This window comes from Neopelma chrysocephalum, unplaced genomic scaffold (genome assembly GCF_003984885.1).
Source record: "Neopelma chrysocephalum unplaced genomic scaffold, ASM398488v2 Primary Assembly neopelma1_59, whole genome shotgun sequence".
Classification (NCBI taxonomy): Eukaryota; Metazoa; Chordata; class Aves; order Passeriformes; family Pipridae; genus Neopelma; species Neopelma chrysocephalum.
Window position 1 is genome coordinate 22576314 of NW_020897714.1, and position 21034 is coordinate 22597347.

At 42.7% G+C, this 21034-nt stretch overlaps 1 protein-coding gene across 2 annotated transcripts in view; it reads right to left on the reverse strand.

Annotated features, from left to right (window-relative positions):
* Window positions 1–21034, reverse strand: part of STAB2 (stabilin 2) — an 84552-nt gene that overhangs the window by 13340 nt on the left and 50178 nt on the right. For both annotated transcript variants that reach the window (XM_027680467.1, XM_027680468.1), the window contains 21 exons: window positions 20692–20748; window positions 19405–19500; window positions 18482–18677; window positions 17850–17945; window positions 16831–16876; window positions 15288–15364; window positions 13687–13812; window positions 13080–13153; window positions 11173–11244; window positions 9174–9293; window positions 8610–8657; window positions 7460–7543; window positions 7212–7358; window positions 6689–6814; window positions 6288–6347; window positions 5567–5743; window positions 5395–5484; window positions 3948–4094; window positions 2825–2881; window positions 2253–2376; window positions 1044–1193 (listed from right to left, as the gene is read on the reverse strand). In XM_027680467.1, the coding sequence (XP_027536268.1) occupies window positions 1044–1193; window positions 2253–2376; window positions 2825–2881; window positions 3948–4094; window positions 5395–5484; window positions 5567–5743; window positions 6288–6347; window positions 6689–6814; window positions 7212–7358; window positions 7460–7543; window positions 8610–8657; window positions 9174–9293; window positions 11173–11244; window positions 13080–13153; window positions 13687–13812; window positions 15288–15364; window positions 16831–16876; window positions 17850–17945; window positions 18482–18677; window positions 19405–19500; window positions 20692–20748 (2170 nt within the window). The remainder of the gene's footprint in view (window positions 1–1043; window positions 1194–2252; window positions 2377–2824; window positions 2882–3947; window positions 4095–5394; window positions 5485–5566; window positions 5744–6287; window positions 6348–6688; window positions 6815–7211; window positions 7359–7459; window positions 7544–8609; window positions 8658–9173; window positions 9294–11172; window positions 11245–13079; window positions 13154–13686; window positions 13813–15287; window positions 15365–16830; window positions 16877–17849; window positions 17946–18481; window positions 18678–19404; window positions 19501–20691; window positions 20749–21034) is intronic.

A 21034-nucleotide genomic window follows, 5' to 3' on the forward strand; every position in this document is an offset into this window, starting at 1 on the left:
ATATGCTGAGTCCTTCTTAAGGAATTATTGATGGCTCTCTGCTTTATAAGGTAATGCTGTAGCATCCTTTCTTGCCTTATCTGTCTTCCTGAAATATTGTTGTTTAAAGAAGAAAACGATGTGGGGTTGGTGGAACTGATTTTTTGAAAATCTGTCCTGCTGAAAGGGAGCTTCACTTGCTGGCTTCATTTCATTTCACATGGTTACTTAATTTCTGGCTGACATATAAATACACATCAAAAAGAAGGGGCTAGAAAACTTTTTTTGCTTAGAAAATTTGGGTTTCAGACTAACAGCTCATACAGTTTCTGTTATGGTGTGCTATAAATTGGATAAATTGTAGGTAAGCATAATCCTGAACATTGGTGTCCAAGGCTGTTTTCTTGCATACGCCCCAAGAATATCTAGCCTGTAACCTCCCCATCCTATGGGCCTCAGGAGAAGTACAGGTGTACATGGTTAGGGTGGAAGGTTTAGTGTTACAGCTTCTTATCTGAAGGCTTTATGTCAGGAAAACATTGAAGTCTAAAGGGTGATATTGATCCTGCTTCCACCTACTTTACATTTAAAACCACAGAGAAGGGGATTACATGAGCAGTTGCTTGACTGTCTCTCTTCACAAATTGCCTTCATCTTGGTGTCCTTTTTCTTCTCTGCAGAAGTAGTGCATGGCCTTGGCCTCCTGCAATCCTTGAGGAACCACATTACTAAAACGCTTAAGAAGTCTTAAGCTTTACGTGGATGGGGGAGAAGGGTGTGCTGTAGTTAAAAACACTTGTAGCTGGAGGCTCTGCCTCTATTCCCTGTTGCTTATGTACCATGTAAGAGTAGGAGGTACTGTGCAGAGACAGCTATGCAGCCTCTGCATCCCCTGCCTTCTCCTCCCTTCTGAGACTTTGTGTCATCTCTCCATGTGAGGAGGCACCCAAGAAAAATGTTGGTGTTAAGTGGGAAGCATTTTTTTACTTGCTTAGAAACTCATTGCTGACGAAATAGTTTAGGCTTGACGTGGGCATCAATGTGGAAAGGAAACTTAAACGTACGTCTGCAGTTGAAGCCGTATCTGCCTGGCAAACACAGCTCACATGAAGTCCCGTTGAAGCCCCTGTTGCAGTGGCACTCTCCTGTCCCTGTGTACCCGTCATTGCAGAGGCCGTGGTTATTGCATGGGGTCTCTGAGCCACCAGGGCAAGCTGAAAGGTTTAAAAAAAAAAAAAGAAAAAGTAGGTCTTTACCTCAAGTGTTTATTCATTGTCACTGTTGGTTATTTACTGTTCCGTAAAAATAATTGAGCAGGGAAATGCTTCTGAACGCATCTCTGGTGAGGCACGTAAAAGCAGCTGTGACACTTATGACTACTGCAAGCCTTTTGCTCTAAATTCCTTGTCACACTTTTACAACTCCTATCAGTAAGGTGCTGAGGACCCTTCCAGCCCTGGGTCATGAATGCTGTTATCTGGCTGCTTGCTCAGTCAGACCCATCTGTGAATGGCACTCCCCAGACTCTGCCCATTTCAAGCCTTGCTTGTGCACATCTGTGTGTTTATGTGCTGTATGGGTGAGCCCAAAGCACAGGTCAGGCTGGCCTGGCCAAAATTACGTGGGATCCGCATGTGTCTGTCTGTGAAACTGGGACAGAGCAAGCTGGCAAGACTATATGTCACTGGACCTGTCTGCCAACAGAGATTCTTACTTACACTCTGACCCTGTGTGTCCTGGCAGGAGCCTCTGTACTGTTCCCCTACAGGGCTGGGGGGTGAAGGAGCAGTTTGTTAGTGTCTGCTAACTAACAGCTGAGATAAAGCCTCTCAAATTGTCTCACACCTCTTCAAAACTACAATTTCTGATCTCACTCTGCTGGTGTGTGCACCTGCATGTGGCTGAGCGATCCAGCACTGTGCCTCAGGTGTGTGCTGGTGTAAATGTGTGAATCTCATGTCTGTCTGTGTATAAATGACTTTCAGCTGGTGCCTAATTAGGTCTCTCTAGGCTTGGTTATAGCAGGACAGCCTTTACTCTCTATAGCATTCACTTTGCTACTACCATGGACTTTAAAACTTGCTGTAAATGTGAAATCAGATTATTTGGAGCAATAACAATCTCTGTGTTCTTCAGCTCTTGCAACCAACTTCCCCCACCTTGCAGCTGGTCTCCCCTCATGCCCTTTATCCCGACTCTCAGTTCAGCCTGATGGGCACTATGCAGCTGTACTGGAGCAGGCCACAGGCCAGCAGTGTAGGTGGGAATCCTACCTTGGCAGTCTGGTCCAAAGTAGCCCTTGCAACACTTGGCTGTGTGGATCACCATGGAGCAGTTCCGACGGCAACCATCCCTCCGCAGCCCATAGGACTCATATGTGCACCAGCTGATTCCTTCCTGGGCACCACGTGTGCCAGCACAGAAAGAGGAAGGGGGAAACACAGGAAAATGAGTGCTGTGTGGGGGTTTGTTTTTTTCCTCTGATGTACATTGAATCAAAATGTGATGTGTGAAGGGTGCAGGTGTGACACCCCCACCTTCTCTTTGATTCCCAACATGTTAAGCACCATTAATGAGAGTGGTGGGGCTGCTCTGATGTCAACCAAAGCACTTGCTACAGTGGGTGCTGTGTGAGACCAACAAGCATCCCCCATCACCAGCACCTGGCTGTTTGCCCAGTGACAGCTTTGTCCTTGAGGCTTTATGGCGTCACTTAGTAGTGTGGTAGCACTGTCAATGGTTTCCTTTTAATTTATTTATGATAAGAAAATTTTTCTAGTTTGCTTGTATGAAGTACAGAGAAGAACAAGTTAGACAGCTTACATGCAAGATTTGAATGTATTACCTTTGGTTTTGTCCCTGGAGGGCATTTGGAGTTACTGAAACAGCTAACACAATGCCCCTGTTGTATAAAATGGAAAAGGAGAAAAAAGTATGTTAAAATAATGGCTACAGAAGGCTATTTGACATAGACAAAAAAATCCATTTTCTGAGAGCAGCAAATATGAGAAGAGGTAGGGCTTATTACACTTGAAAAAGATCATAAAAAGCTCTGGAGAAACAAGAGAGGAGAATGACAACAAAATAGATGCAACAATTCAGTGCCACAAAATACGAGAAAGTAGTTTTGATACCAGAATATAACTTCTGGAAGAAAAAATTTAGTTTCGTTTAACAAAATTGTGAAACAAAAGCTGACTTGAGCAGATAGTATATATACAACTGTTGGTATTATAATTGAAATATATATTCCAATAAGCTTTTTTTAAGACTGACTAGATGAATTTTTTTTTACTTCTAGGTAATTTTCTCATACATTCAAATTAAACTGAAGAACATTTGGTCTTGAAATTGTTTCAAAATGGCTTTCAAAATATCCCATTTTTGGGACCTATCAAAGTTCACAGAGGAAACTTCCTCCACTCTAATGGTGCCTGTTCAGGTGTGTTAAAGAATATTTCTGTGAAAGCAAGAAGTGTCAGAGACCAACACAGACTAAGCAGTTCTTTATCTTGTGTCCTTCATACCCTGTGCTGTTGGGACAGCAATATTGTTCCTTTGTGATAGGGAACTTTGTAAATGCAATTTCTATGGACAAATCCAGAGTGTGAACTTCTACTAATTTAAAAGCACTATCAAAAGATTTGTCCTTGCTCAAATTTTTGCTTGCACATGTAAGATTCTGTTCTTATTGAAAACAGGGCAGGGCTTGCTAATGTGGTCTTAACTGAAACCTCTTGTCCTGTATGTTGCTTAATGTGGATGCAGAATTTCTGTTGTTTATCTCTCAGGTGTGGTGCTGCACTTCATAATTTCGGCTCTAACCACATGAAGCCAGTCTGAAGTGGTGGGACGTACTCTCTGTAGAGTACTCGCTGTAGAGCTGCAGCGTTACCCCAGTCTCTGTGAAGAAGTTTGGCCCTTGGGCTATGTCTTTATCAGGGTGGGAGACCAAAAAGGGGGCTGACCATGAAATCCACAGTGAAGAAGCTGTCGCAGCGTCCCCCCAGGCTGGGTTCCATCAGCAGGCAGTTGATACCGTAGGCGATGCCCCCATCAAACTCCAGCTGCCGCTGCACTATTTTGCACTGTCTGTCATTCAGGAAAAGGGCACCCTAAGAGACAGGATAGGGAGAGAAGGGTATGAGAGGTCATGAGCTGCTCTTCCTTGGGGCCAGACTGAATCCAGAGCCTGAATGGGAGTTGAGGACAATCTTTCCCCTACAGGAAAGTTCTTGGTGCAAGTTGGTGTGTCAAACTATACTGTAGGTAGCATTGAAGGCTGTAGGGGCTTGAAACTAATTTTGCGACCTCTCTTCCTATAGCTGGATGCTATAACCTCATAGATGAGAGATGTGTGTCTGGAGTACTGTGTCCAGCTCTGGGGCCCCCAAACAGAGGGAGGATGTGGACCTGTTGGAGAAAATCCAGAGGAGGGCAATGAAGATGATTAGAGGGCTGGAGCATCTTTCTTACAAAGATAGGCTGAGACTTGAAGCTCTTCAGCCTGAAGAAGAGAAGGCTCCAGGGAGACCCTAGACCTTCCAGTCCCTAAACGGTGGCTGTAAGAGAGTTGGAAAGGGGCTTTTTAGAAGGGCATGTAGTAATAGGACAAGGAATGATGGCTTCAAATTGAAAGAAGGTGGGTTTAGATTTAGCTATTGAGGAAAAATTCTTAACTGTGAGGTTGATGAGGCAATAGAACAGGTTGACTAGAGATGCTGTGGATGTCCCATTTGTGTAAGTATTCAAGGCCAGGTTGAATGGAGCTTTGAGCAACCTGGTCTAGTGGAAGGTCCCCCTACCCACGGCAGGAGTGTTGGAAGTAGATGATCTCTAAGGTCCCTTCCAACCCAAACCATCCTATGATTCTATGACCTTTTTTCTTTGCTGAAGAGGACAGAGTATGCCAGCCCTATGTCCACAGGTTTACCTTATGCATATTTAGGCTTAGATGCTTGTCAGATATGATCTGCTACATTTGCAAATTAAAATGTGATGCTGTTCTGGTTTAACAGGCTATGTGCATGCCTGCAATCTTAATTTGTAGGTGCTTACAAACTAGAGTTTGCATGCAGATGCTGCATTCGTGGAGTTCAAAGCCAGGTTAATCTTAATGGGTTTCCCTTGGTATTTCATTGTAGAAGTTAAAATATGCTGGTATTTCAGTTTCAAGGTAGCCGAGAGCTGTTTTGAACAAATAGAATCAGAGCAAATGACTGCTCCAGAGAGCCCCGCAAACCAACTAGTTTGCTGAATCTGTTGGTGTGGCCGTTGACATGTACTGGAGATGACCAATGAAGTTTTGGTGCTTCTGACCCTCTTTGGGGGCTGTGGAAAGGCACAGTGCTTTCTGCTTGAGTGGATTCTGCAGCAAGGGCGAGGGATAAATGTGCTGGCAGAGTCAACACTTACAATGTCCCCATTATCCCCACAACTGACACTGAGGTTGGAGCCTTGTAGGGTCTTCAGTGAGGTAGAGCTGGGGAGCTGGTAAGCCAACACCTGGGAAGGAAGCAGAGGAGATGCAGGTGTTTGGGCTTGCATATCTTGACCTCAGCAGTGCTCCTAAAAAGCAAGGGCTTACCGCAGCATCACGGACAATGTGGAATTTGAGGTACTGCACCAGTTTGTCAATGTTGGACTTCTTGAAGAGGAAGTCCTGCTGCTCCTGTGGGAGCCCACGGATAGCTGTGTCTGTGGGCCAGAAGAGTGTGACGGGTTTGTGAATAGGGTCGGAGATCAGCCCAAGCAGGTTGTTTTTCTGCAACATACCAAAAATTGGGGTGGAGGATTAATGTCCTATCTAAAATGGCACTGACCCTATGGGGTGAATGCCTAGTATCACTGGGATACAATGGCCAGTGGGCTGCCTGGTCACCAGCCTGCAAACACCATGACTTTAGAATACAGGTGTCTGAACTGAGCTGCCCAAGTCGAGTTATATGACAGAATTCTCAGGAATGCTACTTCATCACCCAGGACTGCCCACCAAAAACCAGTCTGATGGCCCAGCTTTGGGTTCAGGAGGTCATACTTGGGTCAAACCTTGACCATGTAATTTGATATACAGTAGGATAGAGCTGAGCGAAGAGGGGAAAGGTGGCTGTGAGTCTGTGTGATATCCTCTCACCTCTGTGGGAGAGGAACTGCATGGTGACCAGGATTGCTGTGTACTGTGTTGTGAGACCTTTGGCTCCTCTGAACAGCATCCTGCCAGTGATGCCATGTGCTATGTGTGTGCTTTTGTCTTTAAAAAATATTGTTTGCAACCTTTGTCCAATAGCTCCCATTTCTGGTGTCCTTACCTCTAGCAAACTGCTGAACAGGATGTATCCATGTTTGGCTGCAACCATTTTAAGGCTTTCCTACAAAGAATGAAATGTGAGTAATTTATCTGAAAATTACAACATATGGATATTTAGAAAGCAGATATGAGCTTACTTTTCCCTGTAAGTCACTTTTTGTTATATAACCAAAGCCACTGTAAAAGTCCTGTGCGAAAGTTCCTCTTATACTATTCTTACTTTGTCTGTAATTCTGGTGAATTTTAAATGTAACAAACATTTAATTTATGCAGCAGTGTTAGACAGTGCTTGCATAAGGTCTTTTTAGTATCACTTTTTTTTCCCTGACTTATATGATTTGTATGTCTAACAGTAACTGTGGAAAAGCCCCCGGGTTGACAACGGCAATGGGCTGTACATACCTTCTTGAGGGGAAAATCCTGCATATGTGATGGGACCAGAATTTGGTTGATGACATGGATCACACCATTTGTACCAACAGCATCACTGACTATGATTTCAGCTTTGTCGTTCAAAACCAGTGAGTCCTGGAAAGGCAACGAAAACATGTTTTCTTTGGAACCTTGTGGGACAATAAGGCTGATGCTGAATTGCTTTGACACAATGATTCCAGACCATCTTTTCTTCGCAGCAAAGAGCAGTTTCAGCTTTAATAAATTTCCCTTTGCTTTTTCAAACTCTCATCAAGCTTGTAAAACCAGAGTCTGAGGATAAAATAATGTGTAAAAGCAAGGGTTATATAACTCCACTCTTGGCATGCTGGGTAAGTGCTGAACACTTCAACTGAATAAGCAATCTTATTTGAATGCCATTGATTTTTGTGCACCAGAGAAGGAAAGGGAATCATTCAAGTTTTTTTTAAAATAGCTGAATGAGAGTAGGCTGTTTAACAACTCTTTTCCCTTCTTCTTCCTGTTCCATTACCTGAGAGTAGCTGATATGTATCAGGTCACCTTGGAGAGAGGTGACGTTTGTGATTCTTGTCAGGTCGTTGTACAACAGATTGGCACAACCCACCATATGGTACCGAAGGACTTGAGCCATCACTCCTTTGGCAATCCAGTCCTTGACCTGCAGTGGAAAGTGGAGGAGTTGAGAAGTAGTTGAACAAGGCTTCTGAACCCCAAAAGCTCATGTCCAGCTCACCAAAAACATCTGGCCCTTTTACTTACTCGTGGGTCGGTGTTCAGTATGTCTGTGCGAGGTACAAACAGAGTGAAAGGGCCAGGGCCTGCAATATCTTTGATTGACAAAGCCTGCCAAATTTAAGAGGACAAAGCAGTAATGAGTTAATACACCTAGTGCCATGCAGTCATGGGGAGGTGATGCCTGCAGCCCCAGTGCTGCAACGTGTTGGGTTTCCTTCCCTGCAACACAAGGGTGAGAGAAACACTCTTGTGTGGACTTTCATTCCTATCCCCATCTGTCACCTCTGCTCACAAGAATGGAAGATCTTACTCTTCCAGCTTAAAGCCAAGTTCTCTGTCTCCTTAACAATAGCAAACAGGAGAAGAGGTAAAGCTCCCAACAGACAACAAGGCAGGGAGGGCAAAGGGGGCTTCCCTTCCCTTCCTGTGCAAGGGAGAGATGAAAAAACCCTTTCATCTTGGGAAAGGCGAGAGTGGATAACGTGTTTGTGTGTATATGCATTTAGCTGATACATGGTTGCTTGTACCTAGGAGTGGATTAATTACTCTTAGGGGTACAAATTGACCTGGGGTATTGCAGCCGCTTTGCAACGACCACTGACAAGCTGAAATAAGAAGAGATCTCTGCTAAAGTGAGAGGAAGCCATCTGTCTACCATGATAACAGAATTGAAGCTGGAATACAAGTCTTTAGGCTAGCAGGTCAGTATAGAGGTCTGTGCTGCCCTGAGGCTTGGGGTAAACACAGAATGGCTGGTGTCAGTCTCCAGAAAGCAATGAGAGCTGGTGGTGCACACTGGCCCTCTCACAACACACATGGCATCCTGCGATGTTTTGGAGAGGCAACTGAAAACACTGCTGTTTGGAAATGCAGAGTTAGTAAATGAACGGTATTTTATTGCTTCAGACTATGAATGGTTAAAAGCTTCTGTTTTATGTCTGGTCTGGAGGCCCTACATTCCCCTGGGATCTCGGTCTTGATCATTAATACTCTAGATTTTAGTGACAGTTAATAGTTTAAATTAGAGCATCTCAAGTATCAGTGACTGGAGATCCAAATCCAGTCCCAATTATGTTGAAGGATGTTGGTACACGCCAGGTTCTTGCCTGCTCCCCTTCCCTCTACACCCTTGAGTCAAGAAAAAAAAAGAAAGTTGAGTGGGTCTTTTTCTTACCTCTAAATGGAAATAAAACTTAGATGTATTGGAGTTCCTGAGAAGTTCCTGCAATTGAAAACAAGACTCTGTAACAGTACTGAATATGTGAGGCAACATCCGTGGAGTGCAAAACAAATGCACTACTCAGACAAGAAAGGGAACTTCTGGTTTGGAATAAATATTGCTCCTATTCTTTTCTTACCTTGCTCTGTCAAATAGCAGGCTTTGAAACCTAAAACTCCCTAGTACTGCTCTGGTACTGCAGTCATAATGATTGATCATCAGGGATTTTTTTTGGTTGGTTGTTTGTGTGGGTTTGGGGTTTTTGTGTTGTTGTTCGGTTTTCTGTTTTCTGGGGTTTTTTTGTTTGTATGTTTCATTTTGTTCATTTGTTTTTGGGTTTTTGTTTGTTTGTTTGTTTTAGGCAGTTATCTTGCAGCATCCTGTCCCTATTCCTTGTTTCTTGGATTGGGACAATTTCAAATTCTGGGGTACAAATTTGTCCAAGAAAAAATGGCATGTTTCAACTACTGTATTAAGTAACTATCTGAAGGAGAGTAAGAGCAAAGTGCAGCACTTTACCTGGAAGATATTGCCTCGGCACATAAATCCATCCCCAATGTAGTTAGGTTTGCAGGTGCAGGTCCTTTCTGTCAGCTCAGTGTCATTACAGATGGCGAATTCACTGCAGCCTCCATTATTCTGGTAAGATCAAATTTTAAAATATAGAATTGCCAGGTTCACAGAACAGTTCTAATTCAGCACTTTCCTCCTCCCCCATTCACATACTTTATAGTTTAGAAAGACTTAATCACAACAGCTTTTTGAAATCGCATCTTACTGGCACTTGATGACACATACTTTCTTGCAAACACTATAGAACATTTAAAGTTTATAACAAATAACTCTCATTTTATGCAAAGGATATAGTTTTGATTCACTCCTTATATCTTTAGTTCATGATGCTATAAGGATGCAAAATATTTACATGCAAGTCTCGTTCTGGATCTTCAGTATGAGTCTTAGCTGCTCTGCCAAGCAGAATTGACTTACACTAAAGGGAACTACTTACAGCTGTAAATCACTTTAACAGTGCCAGAAGCCTGAATTTATGGAGGAGCATTAGGACAGGACTGTCTGTTGTTCCCTGTCTGCCTGATGGCCCAGGTCAACTGGAACAGGGAACTGCTACAGGTCTTTGACTCTAAAACATCCCCTATCTGCCCCTTGGGTCCACTGCCATTGCAACTTTGGGCTTGGAGCAGCAGATGCATCTCACCCATCTGCCTGCCTCCAGAAAGCTCTCTGTGCTAAAGTGAGATGTTCCTCATTCAGGAGCAGTGTGCTGGGGCCCAGAGCTCTGCTCAGTCACAGGCAGATTCTCCCCAGTTAGCACCTCAGCTTGCAAATAAGTTCCTATCCTGCACTTGAGAGCACATTGGGAAAAATTGAGAAGCTCTCGTTTTCTTTTTTGTGCTTGTTTCATGGTGCCCTTTCTGTTGCTGGTCATCTCAGGGATCCTTTCCATTGGGGCATAAGTGGGAGCATACCAGTGGGGCCTGACTTTACAGGTCACAGAGCAGGCTGGCTGTTAACAACAGGTTTGGGTGGGCTTGCTATGTATTTTTCTAGGTTTAGACAGACTGCTGGGTGTCTTAGCTACCTGTGAAGCTTTGCTGCACAGAATTTTGGTCACCATGAAACCAGATAAGCCTCTGGTCTGACATTGATGCTTCTCAACACTATCTTTTTTTCAAATACATAATTAGCCTGGCTTAATTAGTCAAGTGGAAGCAGAGCTGCTGGAACAAGGCATAGGAAAAAGCAAAAGAATACAAAATCATAGAGAGCAGTGGCTCATAACTCTAAATTCCCCTTCCTCCAGCTTCTGGTTTTGCCTTTGCTCTTTCCTCTCTGCAACCTTTCAAGGTTAGATCAAGCCTGCTGACAGACCAGGCTGCGAGGGCAAGAATTATTGTCGCTGTGCTTAAAGCACAGAGGATTAATGTACACAGGAGAGTGGATATGTCCCTGCTACAGCTTGCCAAGAAGCAGAGTAATACAGCTGGTGTAGAGAACCATGTTGCTTGCAAATATGTGGTTTGCAGTGTGTGAGGTAGCTTGTGCGAAATCAATCTGGCTCTAATTCTCAGCCTGCAGTGGCAAGTGAGGGACAGAATGAAGAATGTCATGGGATGTCCTGGGTTGTGCGTTGTGGATGGAAACAGTTAGTTTTGGCTTTTTGTATGAATTCTAGCAACAATAAAAAAAGATATGACTTAAGTTTTACCACTACAAACTAGGGTCTGTTTCTCTGGATTGGATTTTAAGTTGTTTTTCTAAGACTTAATGATGAGTCCAGGACCTCACTTGTATTACGTCCAGGCTGTGGTCCAAGAAAAGCCCTTTCTGCATATTTAGTTTCTGTCATAGCAACAGCACTAAAGCATGTACCAAACTAAGAATATTTATAGATTGACAAAGTTAATGTAAGTTGGTTCTTAGCATACCTGACTTAGTTAAAATGCATACAAACCCCAAAATTGTAAGGATTATAATGAGACCTTAAATGGATACTTACTTGTGAACACAGACTGATATATGTGCATCTTTTACCATCTCCAGAATATCCCTTTAGGCAATTACATACTGCCTACAAAACAAAACCAGAAAACATGCATACATGGAAAAATGCTTCATTATTATTTTTTTTCGGCACACATATATTTAATTTGCTTTTTTTCCCTGGATCATTTAATAATGATGTGCTGTTCCCAAATCTTCATTCACGAAGCCTAGCCATGATGATGCTGTACAATTTGTTAAGCTGAAAGCACATCATCTCTCCTGCAGCAGTTTCTTGGCCAGCATGAGCAACTGGAGACTGAGACTGGGGAGTAACAATTTTCAAGAGACTCCATCTGTCCTTTCCTTGCCTATCCATTTCTGGTTTCCTCTCTGCTGCCCTGGTCATTTGACATGACCCCTTTGACATCTCCACATAATCGTCTTGCTGGCAAAACAGCCTAACCCTTAATTTGTTTCCCTCGTTTTATTTGCATAGTTTGGTGTTCCCCACTCGTCTCTTTCCGTTCCCTGCTGTGATGAAATGTATCTTCAAAACACACCTGGAATTGTGTCCTGATGTTCCCAGTGGGAATGCATCTGACACTTATGTCCTGATTACTCTATTTTGCACTTGCAGTTATCAAAAAAATGAGAAATTAACATAGCTGCAAAGAAATTAATTATCTTCTCCAATTCACTACTTAATGGTTCTCAATTTAGGATTTACATTTAATATGCATCAGAAGTAAAACTGTAAGGTGATGCAATAACAGTGTTTTATGTATCTTCTGGGTGACTGACAGCCCTAGAGAAAGCAGACACATTTCTGTCCTACAAGTTTACCTTTGCAGTGCTGGGATTTTGTAGTGGAGGTTGTTATTTCTCTGATGTTAATTACATCCTCACGGGTAAGGAGGAATAAACAAACATGTTGTACCTACTACTTCTATCCCCAGCAAAAGTGTATGGGGGAAAGTAGCCATCACCTGTCTTGTCCAGAGGGGTGGGGAAGACGGATCTGTGCTTTCACAGAAAATGTACTGGCTTAAAAATAACAGTCAAGGCACAGAGTTATTTGCTTGGACTGGCAAAAAGGGCTAATGGGGTTGTTGCCCCTTCTGTCCCTGAACAACTGGAAGTCAGGAGGTGGTCTCTGACTCCCGGTCTCTGTTTCCTGCCTTGCTTCTGAAGAAATACTGTTGTGCAGTACTCGCTGGAGGATTACAGTCCTGCCAATAGCCAATATGAAACTACAGGAAGACGGCAAGAAGTGCTAGAACCAGGGAGTTCAGCTTCTTCTGAAACTGTTAGAGAAATAAACCCACTAATCTCTGTCACCTGCTTGCCCTGACCAACTTGCTTCTCCTTTGTCCCCTTGTTCTTTTATGTTACTTTCTCTTTGGAGAGTATGTGGCATTTTGCAAACAAAAGGGACAAAACAAAGGAGCGAATGAGAACAGCAGAGGAGTGACTGGATGCAGGAGTGCTGCAACCCCTATGGAAGAACTATGAATCAAGCCATGTTGTTTCCTTGTGATGTGTTTGATCTATGCTGGGAGAAGGGCTAGTCTAAAATGGAATTTCTCCATGGAGAGTTTCTATAACAATAAAAGAAACATTATCTGGCAATACTTTCAAACTGACAGGTTTTCACATCAAAACCTCCCAAAAGAGAAAAACAGCTACTTGAGATAGCAAAACACTGCCTTCCTCTGCAGTTTTTGATTTCTTTTACTGAAATTAATTTCTTCAAGTTTTCCCACCCTCCCCCTCAAATACCTTTTTGAAGAAAAATATACTTTTGAGAATTTTTGTTTTGAAATCCACTTCTCTATTTAAAAACAAAGTTAAGATGGGCAAATCTTTCTTTACACAATTGTAAGACTTGGCCAATCTTATTTTTCTTCACAAAGTACTCACTTGATTGGGTCCAATCTGTGTGCATTCTGCATTTCTATCACATCCACCGTTGTTCTCCAGACAAGGGTTGATTTCTTTATAAAACATAAACAGTGTAATAAAGAAAGAGTGACTTCTGAAGACCCAAGAAGGGAGAATTTTTAAGCAAGGCATAACAGGAATGCAGGTTTAGGACAACTGTGAATCGGTAAAATTCATTCCTTTAGCTGCTTAGTACCTCAGTCTAAGCCTTTAGTTGTCTTGGTGAAGACTAAAACTCTGCCATCAGCATTTCTAAAACCTGGGGACATGTGGTACAACAAAGCCTGAAAGTCCTAAGGTTTGTGATGGTCAGAGAAGTGTGAGTGTATCAAGCTCGTGAAGATGGGGTTAGCCTTGCTGAGAGGTAGATCTCGTTTAATGCTTGGTGTCACACCACACTGCTGTAGTTGCGTGGTTTGCCAAGTAGTATCAGCCACGTGGCAGATGGAGGTGCCTTTGGCATCAGCCTATAGAGTGTCAGGAAACTGCACTTCTGGGTCTTAGTTGAAGAAGGATCATCCTCCTGCAGGAAAACTCACTCCTGTGATGTTCCTCTGTGTAATATGTGAGACACACACACGCTTACCGATGCAGACTATTCCGTCTCCCGTGTACCCAGCGTTGCAGACGCAGACTCTGTTGCCCGGCGTTGTTCTCCTGCACTCTGCCTTGGCAGAACAGCCACCATGGCTGGTCTCACAGGCATTGATAGCTGAACAGTGACAATGACACAGATTAAACCAATGTGCTTAACTGGCTTTTCAGGTTAATCTGTCTCTGTGTTTTAAAGGGATTAACTAACATTTTCAGAACACAGAGTCTTCCTGATTTAGGAGGCCACAGACTTGACTAGTGACAGATATTTAATACATTTTATTGTTTAAAGAGGGAAAGCTGAGAAGATATTTCTAGTTTGGAAGGTAAGAATTCATCCAGGACTGACTTTCAGTAGCTTCCCATATTCCAATTCTACCCATTTCAATGAAGCAACAACAAAGAAACCTTTGCATTCTTCTCTAGTTTAAATGGCAATTTTAAGCTTTCCCTGAGCTCAACTTTTTCTGCACCCGATCATACTCCTTCTCTCTTGCAGGAAGTCTAGAGTATAATACCACCTAGCCCCTCCTGTGACAGAATGTCCTGGTTGTTATTCAGATGGATACTCCTACTGTTTCTCGAACTCTGGGTGAGTTGGAGAATGAATTTGTGTGGATTACCCTGAGACCAGGGAGGGAACCTTCTCTGAAGTGTGAATAAAATCAGCCCAAACATTACTACAGTTTTTGCCTCAAATGATCCTGAATTGCTGTTTCAGCAGCCTTAGCAGCCACACTAGGGAGCTGACTTTTCCTGTAACCAGTTTTGCTCAGGAATCCTGTATAGGGGAACAAGGGTGAGGGCAGAGTCACTATGGATGACCTCTGTCACTCAGCTCTTCCTGCACATGGGGAATTGCCCACCACTAGATTAAAATGGATTTGGCTGTTCTGTGCCAGAAGAGAAAAGGATTACGACCCTGTCAGCCACAGTGAGTAAGGAGAAAAATATGATTCTGTTCTCAAAAGCATTAGTATTTTAATGAGTTAAGGATTAAGAAACACAACTGTAAAATTAATTACAATTAGTGTAGCTGGAAACTGTCTACTTTGTAAGTCTGGATATCCCAGACTCTTGGAGGAACACCTAGGATAAGCTGCTATAGCCCCTTTCTGAGGGTCTCTCAGAATCTCTCTGGTCTAAAGAAATGGATTTTACCATATCAGAAATCTGAGCAAGTTCAGAAAGCTGAGGAAGTGGTAGGGCTATACAGCTTCCAATAGCTGGAAGTGTTACTGTACTGTGAATTGGCCTCTCTTTGCTGGTCTTTGTTGGGAAAGGGAGTAAAAGTCATAAACCAGGTTTCATTACTCTGCAAACAATGGGGCTGGGGTTGTGCACGGCATGTTCCCTTTTCTCTGGTCTCCCTTAGCACAATGCCTTGCAACTTCGAGATTTTGAGCCCTTTGTCTGCTATGAACCCACACCTGTTGGGCTGTTACTTGTTTTGAGTGAACTGGCAGCAATTCCTGCTTTTTAACTGGTGCATAGGGAAGTGCTCATCTCTCACCAACTCTACCGTGACCAGAGAATGCTTCAAACTTGTTTCTTTTTCTTTTTTTCAAAAGGGAATAAACAAAGTCCACTTGCCTGTGCAGAACGTCCCGTTCCCCTCAAACCCAGCTGCACACTTGCAATAGGCAGTGCCATTTGATAGGAGAAGGCAACTAATTAAGCAAAAAGAGGGAGATGACATTTAAAAAAGAGAAAAAAAAGGAAAGAAAAAAGGTAGTCAAGTCTTTCGTACTGCTGTGAGTTCTTCTGAGGGTAACATTGCATAGAAATAACAAGGCATTTAACTATAGCCATAAAACCGAACCTAGTTGGACCAAGCTTTTCAAATGTATTTTGAATGTTTTATTTTAGGTATTAAAATTCTACACTTTGGTCATGAAGTGACCTATTTTCTCATGCAGAACTCCAGAGTTCGCATGTCTACTCCCTCAAAAACTGTGCATAAATTTATGGAGGGATGCAGCAGCCCTGCTGTTCAGGGGCAAGAGCCAGACATCTGAATTCTCTGGGTTTAAGTTTGTTTTTTTTGTGGACAGTTTGGCCTTCTGAATGCAAGTGTGAGCTTATTGCCCTGTGAGCCCTGTGCAATACAGGGATTGCTCCCTGGTGTTGCTCAGGGATAATGTCACAATGCAGTCAGCACAATTCTGCCATGCCTGCACCTATCCTTGTGCCTACAGGTGTACATCAGTGGATGAAAAATACTCAAGAGAAGAGCAGTCTGCTTCTGTCAGAAACATGGTCCTGATGACAGAATGTGTGGGGTTCCCATGAGCAAATTTGAGAGTGGAGTTTTCCAAAAAAAGCCTGTTAAAATATCACTCCTGTGAACTGCTGTTCACTAACACAAAGGGGAGAGAATCACCTGCATCAGGAAAAAAAGGGTTTGCCCCTCTGGTTTCTCAGCTCCTACAAAAGAGCTGTGGCTGAAAATGAGGAGTCTTTCCAGCCATCTTTTCTCATTTTTTTAAATGTCCTGGCTAGTGTAAATCTTGCTGTCTGGTCAGTGATGAGGGGCCAGATGTACTCAGTGGGGGTCACTTCCTCCTTTGAAAACTAGTTAGTGTCCCAATATTGATGTGCTGGACTGGTGAGAGCATTTTTTTTGTTGTTGTTGTTTGCATATTTTGATGTGAAGAGGAGAGCTGTTTCTTGTCCAATGTAGTTTTCTTTGGTGAAGTCCCTAATGCCAATGGCATTTCTCAGTGATATGTGTGGTGGTGGATGGGGCAAATAGGAGGAGCTGATAAAGGTCACTTCAGAAACCCACGTTTGCCATTAGTCTTGGCCTCGCCTCCTGTTCTCTTTAGTGCTGCAGGCCCCATTTCTGTATATACTGCATGGTAGGACGTCTTGCTTTTTTTTCCCCTCTCCTTTTTCTTTTTTTTTTTCTCACCCCAAAAATCCCATTTTTCCCCCCTTTTAACATGAGCACTTTGAACTTCTTGGCCTTGTCATTGTGTACATTACATTTGCATTGCTCCTTATCTCTGTGACGGAAAACATGAGTGTTACCTACGCTGCTGGGAAGTCATGAGCAAGATGGACTATGCTTTTTGCCTTGCAAGAGATCCCCTTTTTCTCCCCTCTCCTCTAAATAAGTGGATTTCATACATACTTAGCACTGGTATGGCATGAAGAGTTACATGCGTCGTCTTTGATTTCTGCAAGTGGAAAAAAAATGAATCAGGGATCAGAACCTTTTGGGTCAACATCCTTTGAGGCTCAGAGTCTTTTGATCCCATCATGTGGAGCTGGAGTCCGAGTTCTGCACCAGACAACTGTGCTCTCAGTCTGTATAGAAACTCCATCTCTATAGAGAATCCATCTGTATAGAGACTCCGTCTGTATAGGTCAGTGGATACCACTTAAATTCAATTGCAAGTAAGAGTCATGTCATCATATTGCCAGGAAAATATTTCACCCCTTTTCATTTATCTGTATTTAGTCTGGTGAATCTTGCATATTATTAGTTTAATTATGTAGGTGTAGGTTTTCTCAGATACAGCAACACTCTTATAAAATTCTATTCATTACTAATTTTTTCCTTGGGAAAATTTAAAACTGATATTGAATGCTATTATTAATGTGTTTATAGCATTTTTTATTTTATCCTATTATAGATAGAGTTCTGAAATAGTTATTGAATACATTTTAATTATGTCTAACTAAAATATAATGTGATTGGATATAGGAGATGGATTTAGCCAACACAAAATTATTTATTTGCTAATTTTTTTTTATTGCATTAGCAAGAACATAATTTAATAGACAGTGTGGTATAGCTAAATCAACTTACTGAAGCACTTGAGAGGCTCAAATTTGATCTGAGGATCAAAATGTGTTAGGTAATCCTATGTAGCTTTTATAAATGGGATGTTCTTCGGGACAGATACAGGGTGACACAGGTAGAGAAGTACCTAACTAGGGAGTTTCAGTATCATGAGCAGTATCTCAGCTGGCTCGCCATTAATACAGTAATTAATTGGCATAACACAGGAGTGTGACCCGTATTTCACTCTGCGTGGGAAGTTACTGGGTATCTGGTAGTGCACTGGGACCTGATCGTGGCTGTAGTTCTGTCATTTCCTGAAATGCTCACTTCTCGCCTCAGAAAAAAAAGGAGGGGACACTCACCAGTCTCACACATCACCCCTCTCCAGCCAACATCACATTCACAGGAGCCATCCCCGTCGATCCCACTGCTGCATTTCCCATGGACACAAGTGCATGCTGTGGGGAGAGATGGGAGGAAGCCACTGTCCCTGTGCAGTGCGCCAGCATGCACAGCAAGGGGAAGGGAGGGCAGGAGAGAGGGCCCAGATATCATCTGCTGATGGCAGCATCTGCTCTAGGCTATTTCAAGAAATGCTTTGTCTTGTGTTTTTTGGCTTCTAACTACAGAATAAATCTAAATTCACACTATGCTTATCTTTCCTCTGTCCCCAAATACAGGGACGGAAACTGTATTTTGATGAAAAAGCATTGGAGGAATAGCAGTGCTAAAGGGGATTATTCTTGTTGGATGCTGTTCTAAGCCTATAGTGCACCAGAGTAGGAGGCACTGTCTGCAAAAAAGGAATTAGAGAGAAAACACCAAAATGAGGAAAGAAAAAGGGTTAATGGTGTTTTAATGACTGGCCTATTACCCCCAAAGTGCTGTACCTTTCTAGAATCTAGAATAGACATGGTTAGGAGATGTAAGGGGAAGGTTTTGACATGTGACAAGACTAGTAGAGCTGCCTGTGTGGTTTGGGGATGCTCAGTACCTTGATCACAGTTGTGGCCGTATTTGCCTTCAATGCAGCTTTCACAGGCTGTACCGACAAACCCCTCTTCACACTGGCAGGTGCCTGTGCCATTGATGCCATCCAGGCAGACGCCGTTTCCGAAGCAGGCGTTCCCTGCTTTTCCTGGGCAGGGCTGGCACTGCTGCCCGAAGAAACCTGCGCAGCACTCCCTTGTCTGGAAACCCAGAAATGCTGTGTTGAGGGTCAGGGTAGCAGGCAGGGTGAACTAGAGATCTGGATTTTTACAAGGGCATGTAGTGATAGGACAAGGGGTAATGGCTTCAAACGGAAAGAAAGGTGGATTTAGTTTGGTATGAGGATGAAATTCTTTACTGTGAGGGTGGTGAGACACTGGAACAGGTTGCCCAGAGAAGTTGTGAATAACCCATCCCTGGAAGTGTTCAAGGCCAGATTGGAGAGGGCTTTGAGAAACCTGGTGTAGTGAAAGATGTTTCTGCCCATGGCAGGGATGTTGGAAATAGTTGATCTTTAAGGTCCCATCCAACCCAGGCCATTCTATGCTCTTGTGATTTTTAGCAGGACTTTGCTGGTCTGTGACCACACTCCTCAGTGTGGCAGGATGCAGGCTGCCACCCCGAGTCCTTGGTGGGCCCAATGTGCCCTTCACCACTTCAGGGAAAGGTGGACAGGATTGCTAGGGACATGTATAGGGTTACCCTTCCCAAACCTGTGCTCCCTCTACACCCTCAGCTCCCAGCCTTTCCTGTGCTGCAGCTATCAGTCTTTAATGTTGCATTGTGTTGCATCCATAATAAAGGTCAACAAATATATTGTCAGGAACTGCCTTGACATGTTGTGTGGGCTTAGCAGGGATTATGAGGAGGGCGAAGTTCAGGGATGGGGGTTCCTGGCTTTTACCTCAATAGAAGTAATGTACTCACAATGATGGTTTTAGCACACTTTGGCTTGCACCCGATCTGGATGGTGTACATTCTCATGTGGTTTTCTGTGAGGACACAGTATTTCCTCTCCCCTGCCTGAGCAAATATTGGAGAAACAGATGCACTTCTGGGTAATAGTGATCAGCTACTTCAAAATATTTGAAAAAATGGGACATTAACTTTGTGCATGCTGTGCACTGATTCACATATTCACAATGAAAATGAAGGAAGTACTTTTAGAAATAAAAATATATTAGCTAAAGGATTTTTTTCCTAGTGAACATATAATCAGTTTAACTCAGTATCTTGTGGTGTTTTAAACATATGCCCAAATATTGCCTTTGCTCAGAATTGAACAGATTGTTTTTCCTGAAGTTTGAAAAACATTTCTTTTTTATTTTTTTTCCTTCTTCTCTTGCACGTTTTCAGATCTTTCTAGTTTTTGGAAAGCTGAGTTCTGAACTTGTGCAAAAATAGCTGTTGAAACATTGTCTTTCAGGTCTGGACACAGTTGGGAAAGATTTCTTGCTAAAGAAAACTTTAGATCTCACTGTATACTTGTGAGGAGATTGAGATAAGCAGCCACCCAGCTGTTCATTGTAAAGGAAATGTTAAGGTGTTTGGGTTTTACCCATGAGTACACAGTTTGGTTTTGCCAGTCAGGTACTCTAGTGAGGTAGATGGGACTAGATCTGCTTTGGAATACTATTACTGGCATAATTAATTAAAAAATAATAAATAATAAAGGAAAATATGTAATTTCAATGGAGGGGCTTTCCCAGATAAACTTAGATACTAAGAAAATCAGAATATCTGCAGTTCTCATGTGTTGGATCCAGGTATTCAAAGTCTCTACACAGCATATTGCTGGGGATGGGTTGAGTTTGCCCTTCTGTACATCTCTGATTTGAAGGGCTCAGAGCCGCTTCTGTACTTCAGGCATACTCCAGATCACGTTTAATTCCCTCAGTTTTGCATGGTAGAGGTAAACTTTGCAATTTGAGAAATCTTCAGTTTTCCCAATGCATACTAGAAACTGGTCTTGAAGGAAAAAGCTATCTTTAAGCTGCCCTTCTGCTACCCTGACCAAAGGCAAATTTTTAATAAAAATCTCTAAGGTCAGGGTGGATTGAGTCTATTGGCTGTAAGCAATGTATGTAGCAGGCTGAAGTAACTATGATAACTTTTGTTGAAACTGAGGCAATTTCATTAAAAATGGGATTGAATGCATGTGTGCTCAGTTTTGATATAAAGAAAATAAATTAGCATTAATGATAAAGTACTTACTATTTCTTTTGTTCCTGGGGGACAACTTGATGGGTGTGAACAAATTCTGCATTTTTCCTTAAGCAACAAAAATGGAAAATAGTTAACAGACTGTATAGAGCTGCAGACAGGTTGTGTCATAGAAAATGCGTGATTTCCAGCTATATTTCTAAACCTAGCCCTTGTGGTGCATAATTAGGATAACCTCTTTGGTAAAGGTGCTCAACAAGGAAGAATATCCCTACCGGTGGCTTTGTAGGGACACCCCATGGGAAGCCTTCTGCCAAGGGGAAGAAGAAAGAAAGAAAGATAATTTGGGAAATTTTATTTGCTCTTCTAAAGTGACGCTTCCCAAAGGTCTTCC